We start from the raw sequence: 13,071 nt of genomic DNA, 5'->3' as shown, positions 1-13,071 counted from the left end.
ACGTAGGCTACCAATTAAAGTCGTTTGTTTGAAATAAAAAGCAAGTAGTATTATAATCGATTAGTATTAGTAGCAGTAGATATTCCCGATATATGAAAAAAAGAAAACATTTCTCACATTTTTTTTTTATTACACAAATAAAAAGTTCATATACGCATAAAAACGTAAAAACATCGAATACATCGATCGAAATTTTTCTACGAACACGGATAATTATTATTATCTAAGAATTTTTGCAAAGAAATTATTTTTGCTGTTCGAATTGAAGGAGATTCTTGATTAATTAAATTAATTTAAAGAACAACAAAAGTTTATCCAAATTATTTGACTTTCCTCTTAGAGCAACGACTCCAGCGAAGAGGCTGTTCATCGTAGCAACATCACTGCGGATCCAAGTCCGTCGGAAGTGACGACGGATAACGAGAATAAACATAATTCATCTGAGGAAGCCTGGACCGACGTGAATTTGAACGAGGATGGTGACACTGTACCCATACCAAATCCTCGAGAGGATCCTCGAAATATTCATAACATCGCTCATTCTCGAGGTAAGACTTATCTGTCATTGCAATATTTTTCTATGCATCTTTTATTTGATTAAACCTAAAGATAAAAGCAAATTAAAGTTGATCATAATGATTTATATTTTATTGATATATTTAATTTCTATTAAAGTAACTATAATTTACTTAGCATTGCACAATATTTTTAAATGTTTCTCAATACCTTTTTATGTGGAAACGTAAAATATAAAATATAATAATAATTGGATGCACTCAATTAAATGTTTTAATAAAGTATATACATTTTAATCTTTGATGCGTTCAAATTCAGGTGATCTTCAAAACAACGAAGATAACGTTCTGGACCAAGAGATAGTTGGAAGTGCGGAACGAGGAGAAAAACCTGCAGCTGAAATTTCCGTAGTTCGTGTACCGGATAGATTGGTTGTCAATCCGGCATCTCCGAGACCGGACGATCTACCGATCAAAGGATTGGTCGATCATCTTCCTGTACCAACACCGTCAAGAGAAGCTTCGCTTACACAAAAGTTAGAAATGGCGCTTGGTTCTGTTTGTCCTCTTCTTCGAGAAATTATGGTCGACTTTGCGCCCTTCCTTTCAAAAACGTTAGTCGGATCGCACGGACAAGAACTTTTAATGGAAGGGAAAGGTATGAGCTTGTAATTAATTTTAACTGGAACTTGATCGTGATCGTATATTTCATGCGTCATGTAATATACTTTTTATATTATAGTTTTTATATTTTCTTCTCTGATTATCATGACACGTCATTAACCAGCCAGTTATATTTTATTTCTTCACGTAGAAATTGTTTATCATTTTAAAAAGGAAAATTTCGTTATGTCGTTGAAAAAAAATTTATCGTTGTTCAAGCGACGATCATCATCATTGGTATTCACTATGATCACACGAAGCCTCGATATTCGCGCAACGTCGCGTACGATCGTCGTGTCACATTCTCGATGGACGTTTATTTTTTCCGTCATTGCAGAACGATAAATCGAACAGTGCTTGTAAATCACCTCTTTTTCCTTTCTCCATCTCTTTCAAACTCTCTTCATACTTTTTCTTGTCTTTACACTTAAACGGTTTCTCTTCTTTCTCTTGAATAGGCTTAACCACGTTCAAGAACAGCAATTCCGTGGTAGAACTAGTGATGCTGTTGTGTTCTCAGGAATGGCAGAATTCTTTACAAAAATATGCTGGTCTTGCTTTTATCGAGCTCATCAACGAGGGCAGGTAAAGAGATTTATAAAAAAAAAAAAAAAAAACAAATGATACAAGATAAGAATTATTATTAAAATTTTTTTCAATATCTTTTCTACAGATTGTTGTCCCACGCGATGAAAGATCATATAGTAAGAGTTGCTAACGAAGCAGAATTTATTTTAAATCGAATGAGAGCAGACGATGTATTGAAACACGCGGACTTTGAGGTAATTCTATTCAAAATAAAAAGAAATTACATTTTTTAAATAATCTATTTTCGACAATTATCAATAACAATATATTAATTATTACAGTCACAGTGCGCTCAAACGTTGTTAGATCGACGAGAAGAGGAAAGAATGTGCGATCATTTGATTACAGCAGCACGGAGACGAGATAACGTGATCGCAAGTAGATTGCTTGAAAAAGTTCGTAATATTTTATCAAACAAACATGGCGCCTGGGGTTACATGGATCCAATGGCTGCAAAGTGAGTCAATCTTTTATCACACGTTATTACGAATTAAATTAAAAAAGAAACGAGATAAAGAAGTTCTTTTAAATTCTTCGTACGTTTATTAGGCTGGCCGAATATTGGAAGCTAGATGCTTGGGAGGATGATGCACGTAGACGTAAGCGTTTCGTGCACAATCCACTAGGCTCGAGCCATCCCGAAGCTACGCTGAAGGCAGCCCTTGAACACGGTGCACCCGAGGATGCGATCCTTCAGGCGCGGGAAGAGTTTCACGCGCATCTCGCAGCCTCGCGTGCACATCAGCAACAATTGCAGTCGGCGGATCTAATGGACGACAGCGAGCTTCTCTCGGATGATAGAGATCTCGACAACGACTTAACAGGTTACTATCTATTATTTAACTTTCTATTTTCTTCCTATTGACCTTTATTATATTTCTTAACAAAAGACTTGGCAACAAATTGCTTATAAAAATTATTTGCTTAGAAATAATAGCGGATAATATAATAGAAAAATGAGATTAATTTGCATTTTTAGGTCCAGTAAATATTAGTACGAAAGGAAAATTAATTGCACCGGGAATAGTTGCGCCTGGAATTATTTCCGTCACGTCAACGGAGCTATATTTCGAGGTAGACGAAGAGGACGTGGAATTCAAGAAAATTGACAACGAGGTAAGTATTTTTAATTGTTAACAAAACGTACAAAGGAAACAAAAAATCAGAAAACATTTTTACAAAATGTTTTTACCAACTAGTGACATTTGTATTTACCATAAATTAGTTGAATTTCTGGATATTCAACATATTTTCGACTTTACGATCGCATGCTGTGAGATAATCGGAAGATTTTTAAATTAATAAGACACTCCATACCTTAAGATCATACCAACAAAAATATTCCTCAACGTATGCACAATATTACGTCGTTCGGCCGCAGGGTTTACATATCATTTGCGAGCAGTACGTATAAACCAAGGGAACGTAAATTTAACGACTTTCACGAGTTAGTATCACGTTTACGTTGGTCTCGTTTGATTTTATCTTGACCAACGGCGACACTAACCACATGCGTTTTACATCGTGACATATGGTTCACGTAATCTCGATAGTTAATTACTTGGCTTTACTTCTTTTCTCTCTTTCTCTCTCTCTCTCTCTCTCTTTCTCTCTCTTTTCCTAACATTTAGATTAGCACTTCTATATAAGATGTATTTGGCGCAACCTGCTACCTTCGTAAAGTTATCTTCTTGAAATATGAGCTTAGGCGTTGTTTCGAAACGATAACCCAACCGTTCGCGAACGTGGACACGAACGAAAATGGACCTTCTTATTTCTTATTTGTTGCTTTCATTTTTTCAATGCCCGAAGGAATACAATGGCCGTTTCAACGATAGATTTTCCTCGTCCAGTATCGTCGAGCCTTTCAGAAATTGAATCGTAAATGCGAAAACCGGTTCCACGTAGGGGCGAGCATTAGCGTACGAGTTGTTCAGCAGTAGAGCGTTCCTCCTCTGTGGTGTCTTCGATACAAGATTTCATGATCGATCCGTTTTGTTTTCCTGTATTATTAATTTTTTTTTTTTTTTCAAATCTTGGAAGATCGTTTAACAGTTATAATATATTTATCGTTAAATTTGTCGATACTTTTGCAATAACTCATACTCGATAAGTTAAGGTAGTTAATATCATCCCGCCTTTATATTAATATCCTGGAAAGACAGCTTGCCTTTCTACCAGGAAGTTGACCGAGCTCGGATCGAAAGGAACCGCAAGAATCCACGTTTGGTTCTGCGTCTAAGGTAAGATTATTGAGGTAGTGGTGTCGTGAAGGTCAGAGGGTAAAGGTAAGAAAACGAAAAGTGATTTACGAAGGCATTTATCTTTCGAAGTGTCCTTTTAACCAAAGAGAGAACATCAAACACGGGGAGAGAGAGAGAGTGAGTGAGAGAGAGAGAGAGAGAGGCATCGAAACATCGGCAGTGGTAATCGTAGAGTGAGCACGCGTATTCGTCCTTCTTTCTCTACTCGCGACGTTGAATCGTTTTCGTGGGAAAGCGATGGTAGCCGAGGCCACGAGGAAGAATATTAATCATGCCAGGTAGCCATGAATTTGAATAAACGGGATCCATAAACGATGAGACGTGGCGAAAGCTTCCATGGAAGACAATCTATTTATCTCTCTTTCTTTCTTTCTCTCTCTGTTTGCTATCTCGTTGACTATTATAATTGGTTTTCATTGGAATTGATTTGGACGTGTGTCCATGCTTATGATTCGTGGGGGTGGTCACTTTGATAGAGAATAGTGGCGAGAAGATCGGACGGATGGATAGGTATAAAATGAAAGAGAAAGAAAGAACGAGAGATAGAAAGAGACTTGGAGATCAGAAACGAGATCCAAAAGGGACTGGAAGAAGCAGAGGTACGATTATCATATATCGGTCGTAGATCTCGCGTTTGTATAACTAGGGAATAAAACAAACAGAGGAGGGCCCCATGGGGTCGGCCGATCTTCAGGGTCGGCAATTATGAGCCCCCCGCAGGCTCCGGTATCTACCTACCCGTTTTCTCTCTTTCTCTTTCTCATCTTCGTATCTCTCTTTTCGTTTTCTTTCTTCCTCCTTCACTGTTTCTTTCTCTTTTTTCTTCTTCTTCCATAACACGTTTACCGAGCATTATCGGTGGCATAGACCAGACTAGCTTCTCTGGAATGCACAAAATTACCGTTCTTACACCTTCTATCGTCACAAGACTGTGCAATGGCTCGTAAAATCGTATACTTATATGCTCATATGTATCTGTGTTATTTTTCTAGATAAACAAGAAATTTTTTTAAAGGACAGTGCTTATACTCTTTGCTTTGTCTTACATCTTCATCTTATTCTTTCTCTCTCTCTCTCTCTCTCTCTCTCTCTTTCTTTTTCTCTTTTTACCTCTTGTCTCACGTAGGCTTCAGCAAACTATTCTGGGCCACCTGTCGTCTTTGATATTCACATGAAAGAGAAAGAATGGCGAGTGGAGACGCGAGTGGTCGCTCGAACCAGGTTCTCTTAATTGGAATCCTTTTTAAGGAGAAACGCCGAGAGACCGCACCTGGAAGCGGTATCAGGAAGAGGAGAGAAGAAAGGAATGAGAGAGAAAGAGAGAGAGACTGGTCGTTCACGATCGAGACACACTCATTAGTCGAGGATGTCCCGAGGGTAGGCGGGAGGCTTCGTCGAATTCGTAGGCGATGGATCACTCGATAGTCGAGTCGAGACTTAAGCGATCGTAATGCGCGGCTCTCGGAGAAAAGGATGCACTGGTATAGAAAGAAAGAAAGAAAGAAAAATAAAAAGAAAGTTGCCCCGGGGAGAGGATCGCATATCGGTGGGGCAAGACCGCCCACCCCTTCACCCTTCTCCCTTTTATATCGGTACACCTTCTTTTTCCTTCCTCCCGCGCGTGAGCACTCGCCCGTGCCTGGCCGATCGTGCGGATTCCCTTCCCCTCCTTTTCTTACTCTTTTTTTCTTTTCTTTTCTTTTCTTTTCTTCCTCCTTCCTTCTTCCTCCTTTTATAATGGGCCTGGGCAAACGTATTTATCGTGATTTATCGTTTACACGGACCTCCTCTTTCTCTCTTTCCTCCTTTATCCTTTCTCTTAGATGCTGTATCCTTATTCTTTTTCTATCTCTCTTTTATATACGTTGTACATTACGGACAAAGAGTGAAAAAGATAGAGAGAGAAAAAGAAAGAGAGAGAGAGCACACACACCGTGCGATTACGTTGAGAAAGCTGAGAGTGAATTATCGATAGTCCGTGGAGAGCATTAATATCTAAAACAAATAATGACCACCGTCTCCCGGGGTTTTGAGACTTTCGATCGAACCCTTTTTGTCCCGCATCGATGAAAGGGAGCGCCCTTCTCTCGCCTTTTTTCTTTCTTTTACTCTATCTCTCTTTCTCTCTCTCTCTCTCTCTCTTTCTACTTATTTCTTTCCCTATCATTTTCTTCTTTCATCCTAGTCATTTTTGTTTTTAAGCGAGAAGAAGTTCGGCCATTTGCTTTTCGCACCATCGATCCGAATAATCGTTCCTTTCGCGCGTCACACGAGCTTTTTGTATTTCCAAGAATCATTTTGGAAGAACCCTGGGAAGACCATTGCCTAATTGCTTTAGACGTGTCCCTTGTGATTTATTTTTCATCGATATTTTTTTCTTGAAAACACATTGCTTTAAAAATTTGCGTGTCGTGATAATTATTGGTATAATGACATTTTTGTTATATTTTCAAGAAATCTCAATTAAGTGAAAATATATTTAATAATAAGTTGAGAAGTAACCCTTCAGTCCTTTTCTTATTAATTATAAAGGTATTTTTTGATCTTCCTTTATCTTAATTATCATTTACGCGATATTTCAGAGCCAAATTTTATGAAATAAAAATGAATTGTTTCTCTTAATTCCGCTCGCAATCAAACTTATATTCAAGGTAGAAGAAATTCTTGGCGTCGTGTTTATTCGCATTTTAACGCTGTATCGAAGGGGAAGTCGCAATTCTCATTTTGCATAACGCAGCAGGCTGTAATTATAAGTATTTCACTACACACGCAAGATTCTCATCGCTCGATCCCTTAAAACGGAACACTTTTCGATTCAAGTTACGTTAGCTTTACGTTTTCCTTAATCCGACGCTCTCTGATAAATAATAATTTCGTTATTCGCCAAGTTTTCAACAAGTTTCGAATGATTATGTTAATTTTTAACTATATGATTTACATAACACAATTCAGCCTTAGGTGTATAAGGTATATATAATTTTAGTCATTTACAACGTGTATTTACAGAAGCCCAAAAATCTTTAGAAACACTCTTCTAATACTTATTAGTCGGTACATACCACGGATATCGCCGCGGGATACTCTGTCTTTAAAGGAGTAACCAATAAGGTATGATAGAATTAGAATCAGGTAGTAAGAGGGAACGAAATCGACCGGCCAGGCAGGTGGCCTGATTTAATTCTTTTTCACTCAAACCTTATTTGCAAATAAGAAGACCATTCTTCTTGATGATTATAATCTACTCATTATTCAATATTTATCGACGGAATCATTACCATCTATTTATCTCTTTTAATCAATATCAATATATCATCTAACTAACTACTCCTATTTGCATGGATATTTATTATTAATTTATGTAATGGATTAAAAAAAAAAAAAAAGATAGAAAAAAAAAGTAAAGAATATACAAATAGAATATATTCTTTTTGTTATTATTTAAAACGTTGATCGGGCTTGCTCACACAAGCAGGGATCGGCTTTTCGATGAAAATTATTACCTTCTTACGTCGTGAACGTAGGTGCATAAGCGAATCGAAGAGGTTCGAAAGCGAAGGACGATCGAAAATACGAATTCTTATTCCGTGTAGCTTCGTACGCATGTTTCGATATCGATGGAACGAGAGGTAGTAGAAGGGCGGAGAAAGGGACGAATGCCCGAAGGCACACACTCGCTTCGCTGCCCACGCGCGGCATTCAGATATTCCTCGCGGACATCTTCGGGGGGATGTCTTCGTATTTTCATCGAAAGTCTTAAATTACCGTTCTACGAGGCTCGCCAACCACGTTAACGGACACCCCTGTGTCTCGATAGTCGACCGACTTCCACTCGATGTTCTAGATTACGATCACCGCTGACTCTGTTTAAAGTTATTGACGATAAAGAGAAGTGGATCTGATAAGAACTCCTGCCGGAGTTCGTCCTAAATGTGGCCGGTTTGATTCCGGTAGTCGCAAATTTTGTTGATCATTCGATTTGATATAGTTGTGATTTTTTAACTTATTTCTTAAATAATATTCAAACATTTTCTTTTCCTTATAACTGAACTTTATTATTCATGAATGATCCAAAGTTCAAGTCTCGTCAGATTGATACAACTTTATTCGTAAAATTATAGATTATTTTTTATCATATTATGACATAAGTCACTAATAATATTAATTACATGTATAATATCAATCATCTTCTCGAAGAGGTGTTAACAAAAAAAAAAAAAGAAAAATATCTAGTCACATGAAACTCGAGGAATCATTAAAAATCTCAGTAAATAGTTTACTAACTGAGACATTTAAAAGAAAGGATAGGAGGATGTTAAAGCTAGTTCGAATGCCAAGCGACTCTGGTTTCTTATCCGATGCATATGTATGAAAATCGCGTGATCTATCGCAAACGAGAATATAATAATGCGTGTATAATTATTCTGTAGTAGAATGGCGTGGCAGCGCATTAACTTGGCAGTGACGATAGTCTTAAATACAGTCATCATGGATGCACTTGGTCGTACTTTTCGTTCCATTATTCCTAACGCGTTATCTCGAAGATCTTGCGAATGCAAACGTTCCTCGATAAATAACGAACGCCATCGGCCTAGCGCATAGCCAACCAACCACAACAGCTGTCCGACTGTCGTTGGCCTCTACGACTTACAAACACTCTTGCTTCTCGCTCATCGATAATTCCTTCTCTTTTGCTTAATCTTCAAGGCTACTATCTCATTTCACCAATTCATTATCATTTTTATCGCGAAACGAAATCTTAACACTGAACGTACCATGACCGGTCAAATGACCACGTCCTGTAATTTGTAAAGATATGATCATTTTTAGAAATCCTGTATTTTAGTAAAAAAAAAACATTCACACAAAATTTACGTTAATCAATTTTGAGTAATAGAAGGTATATTGTTAACTATCCAATTGGCTAAAATCTTATTCTATATTGAAATATAAGCTTTTTTTAAATCGGTCATTTAACCTCTCATGGTAGGAATAAGTATATATGAAGTTATACATGAACGGTAGGCTTACCATTAGTGTTAACAAACGTACAATTACCAGCATGATCTATCAATCAATTTTAATTGAATTTAATTTTTATATAAGAATTGTATTTATTATATAATATAAATATGAAGCACACACATAACAAAATAGATAATATTATATAAGATAAATCTCTAATCGACATTTTAAAAGATTTAGATTATTCAAGTTGATCGCGTAGATGGGTAGAAAAACATACGAACAACGTGCAGACGTTTAATCGTTCGTTGCATCCCGTACAGTATTTTAGCTTCTCGACATTATGGTAGCACGAGAGCGAAGGTTCGACTGCACGAAAAAGAGAAGGGAGTTTACTTTAGCAAACATCCATCAATTCGTGGGCTGGACACACCGGGCCAGAAGGTATGAGCTACGAGCCGAAACGAACGCTGCAAACTTGTTGAGAGAGAGAAAGAAAGTAAGAAGGAGAGACTAAGAAAAAAGAGTAAGAAAGAGAAAGAGAGAAGAAGAGAGGGGGCGGGTTTTCGTTCTCAACGAGGCAGGGTAATCACTGCTATTAGCGCGGACATTACTCCGGTGGTCCGCCAATCTCCCTAGCACTCCATCATATCGGTACCTCGGGATTCTTAGGTCGTCGGAGAAAATGGGACCCGTTATGGGCCCGAAATGCTCGCTTCGCTCCTACCGGCTCGTTCGTCATCGCGATCTCGACTAATCGCGACGACGTAACCGACATGACGTGTGAGTAATAGAGTAGGAGGATACATAGTAGGTTATGTATCCTGAAACATTTTTGCAGACAACAAATTTTTTATTCACTTTAGTCTTAGTCCCTTGATCTCATACTAGTTATAAGAAAAAGAATTTGGTTGAAGAGCAAGAATTGAGATTTCAATTTTTATATACTTCAAAATAATAAGCTACATTATCGTTAAAGATTAATAGGATAATGAAATGAAATTTCATCGCTTTCAGTAAATACTACTCTCGTCGATAATAACAGTCGATTTGCAAAGGCATTTATAAGATCGGTATCAATTTACATTTGAATAAGTCATCGACTCGGTTTTAATGACATCGGTCATTGATCTACACCTACAAAGGATTAACTAAACGATCATATGGGTGGTTCTAAACGTGATAAGGGAGCCGATAATGGATATCATTGGTAACTGTTTCGTGTTGGATCAACACTGTCAGCGAACGCAAGTAGACCTATCGGCTACTAACCAGTCAGAATTGGATGTAATTATGGGACGAATTGTTTTTCCAAACAAAAATCAAAACCAAAGCTTCTGATCATCTTACCAACCCGTCAGAAAGAATAAAAATCATTCAACAAGCGGTGACGCCACAAATTCACTTTCCCACCTTTCATCGAGTCAATTTCAGTGTTTATGAGAAACACGAAAGGAGTTAGATGAAAGAAGATGAAGAGTAAAGAGATGAGATAGGAGAGAAAATATACGCAAAGGCGTAAAAAGAGAAAGAAAGAGAGAGAGAGAGAGAAGGGTCTTAGTCGTTGGATAGGCGGGGCTGAGTTGGATCCGATTCGGAGTGTGACGGATGGCGCCCACCTGTGGATTCATTCACTAATCTGCTCGCTAAGCAAACAGCCCGAACACACCCCGTCATTATCGCTGACGGCGTAAGTAGCGCCCGATCTCGTCCATACCCAATATTTATAAGCCCTCTCTCCCTTTCCCGCAACCCACTTGATCGCTTCTTAGCCCTCTCCCACTTCTATTCTCTACCTCCCACCTATTTCTTCGTCATCGTCGTCCGTTCCTTATTTTTTCTCTCTTTCTTTCTTCCTTCCTTCTCCGTCATCATTTAAAACGCATTGATTTTTCTACCATACGGAGGCACCTATCTTTCTTTCTATCCTCTTTCATCTTTCTTCCTTCTTCTTCCCTCCTATAGTCGACCGTAATTAACCCTCATGCCGGTATCCTTAGCACATCCCACCCTTTTGGCCGCGCGTGCCATCTGGACGTATGCTTGAAACGTGCCCTTTTTCTTGATCCCTTTGACATGACACGGAATTGGAGTTGTGTAAGCTATACAAAGCGTTAAAACAACATGGAATAAAAAGTCTCGACCTTTTTACATTCCCAATATACTTACTCTCAAATTCATTCAAATGGGGCCATTTTCTACATATAATTTTTTTATATCTTGAACATTATTATATAGGCTAATAGACGATTTAAATAATTCGTAAAATTTATCCATAATTATTAATCGTAAATAAAATAATTATAAGTTTTTTTTTCTAAAAAAAAATATTCTCATTGGAGAAATGACTAATTAGAATCATTTTCCTCATTCTCGGTTGTATTTAATACGAAGCGAGGTAACGAAAGGATCGTATTAAAGAATATGCATAAGAGGAAGGAGATAAGGAGAAATTTCACCTTTACCTTGCCCCCCTAATCACCCGTTCTCGCCTTTTCTATCATTAATCATGATCGCGTGCGTAACTCTCTTTCTCTCTTTCTTTCTCTTTCTTTCTTTTAAAGACCCTCGGGTGGTGCTTTTTCAATCCGTCGCGAAATGGCTGCGACTACGAGGACGACGAATCGATTAATATTAATGAATCCTTCGCGATAGGCGAGCGCGCAAATCATGCGTCCTGAAGATAATGTCGAGAAAACGTATATTTTCTCCGATAACGTGCTTGCACGCAGACCTATGAATAACCAGTGTTGTATAAATACATATGTATATGTATATTCATACGTACACATTCACATTACATAGCCACAAGCGGTGGAACGTAATTCTATGCTGCAAATTCTTCGGGGGCACACGAACTCGTCCCAGACACGAGCCTCGTAAACTTTCCGCAGGTTCTTCATCGATGCAAGTTTATGTAATCGATAGTTGAAAAATAGGAAATGGGTGATGGTGTAATTAGAGTCTAAGTGTATTTTCTAAATTTATCCGATATTGTAATGTAATAGATAATAATTGTAAAAAATTAATCTGTGATAAACTGTTATTATTTATTTAATATTCAATTTAATCACGAAAACTCGTTACGAAGTTTATTTGAAAATAAGAATAAATCATTTTAAAAATATTTCAAATTTATAGAAATATATTTTTTTTCTATTCGGCAAATGATAACAGTTACTAAATATATAATCGTTAATTAAAATGTTCGCTGGATGATTAAAATTCTCGTCGTAGAATGAGAAGTTTTATTAACTCATTAATCATTTTCTACTCAATAACTCGTTGCATAGTGGGCGCGTCAGCTGTCCCATATGATTTTCATTCACAGCATATGTGTTTGTTCGTTCATTCGTATCTGCGAAAAGAAAACAAAAAAGGTTTTTAACGAAAAGATAAAAATGCGAGAAAACAAAATAGATAAGATGATAAAATATAGAAAAAATGAAAAAGGATAAAATAAATAGAAAATAAGAAAACTACATGGGTGATGGTAGGTATCACGAAGAAAGAGAAAGATGAAATGAGACGAATGGATAGGTAAGAAAAGGGAATGTTGTTCGAACTTTCAAGTGGGAGAGAGAGAAACAAGGAAAGAAAAAAAAAAATAATGAAAAAAATAAAGAAAAGAAAAGAAAGAAGGACAAGAAGAAAAGAAGGGAACGAGCGAGCGATCGAGCTGGTAGTTAAAACTATACGCATCCCCATAATTTAGCGATTATTTTGACAAGGGTATGATCTCTTGACAGTTTGTTGGCCTTATGGCTACGTTCTAAAATATAGCTATTTAAATAGGCGCTTAGAAGTTCCGCAAGGAATACGTACTCTAAACTTGAGAGTAGACGATGCGGTTAAGTGACCGTTTAGTTGACCACAAGAATCTTAGGATTGTGAATTTTAAATGAAGGATGAAAAATAGTAAAAAAAAAAAAAATAGATCGATACAAAAATTTACTAAGAAAATTTGTATTACATTTTATGAAAGAAAGAAAAATCATAATAACAAAAATGTAACGAGTACTAATGTGAATGGAGACGAATTAAAATACAACACGCTAAACAATTAAAGTTCATTGCGT

The 13,071-nt window shown here is 37.2% G+C and overlaps 1 protein-coding gene across 3 annotated transcripts in view; it reads left to right on the top strand.

The window, feature by feature from the left end:
* rg (A kinase anchor protein rugose) overlaps nucleotides 1-13,071 on the top strand; it is a 198,931-nt gene that overhangs the window by 129,938 nt on the left and 55,922 nt on the right. For all 3 annotated transcript variants that reach the window (XM_015317773.2, XM_015317778.2, XM_015317785.2), the window contains exons 31-37: nucleotides 341-548; nucleotides 835-1,173; nucleotides 1,637-1,763; nucleotides 1,852-1,960; nucleotides 2,048-2,223; nucleotides 2,316-2,590; nucleotides 2,746-2,882. In XM_015317773.2, coding sequence (XP_015173259.2) covers nucleotides 341-548; nucleotides 835-1,173; nucleotides 1,637-1,763; nucleotides 1,852-1,960; nucleotides 2,048-2,223; nucleotides 2,316-2,590; nucleotides 2,746-2,882 — 1,371 coding nt within the window. The remainder of the gene's footprint in view (nucleotides 1-340; nucleotides 549-834; nucleotides 1,174-1,636; nucleotides 1,764-1,851; nucleotides 1,961-2,047; nucleotides 2,224-2,315; nucleotides 2,591-2,745; nucleotides 2,883-13,071) is intronic.

Source organism: Polistes dominula, unplaced genomic scaffold, assembly GCF_049000335.1.
Source record: "Polistes dominula isolate Pdom_NZ unplaced genomic scaffold, Pdom_raw_medaka contig_24, whole genome shotgun sequence".
In the NCBI taxonomy this organism is placed as follows: Eukaryota; Metazoa; Arthropoda; class Insecta; order Hymenoptera; family Vespidae; genus Polistes; species Polistes dominula.
Note: the sequence above shows the minus strand (reverse complement) of the source record. Positions and strands in the feature narration are given on the sequence as shown.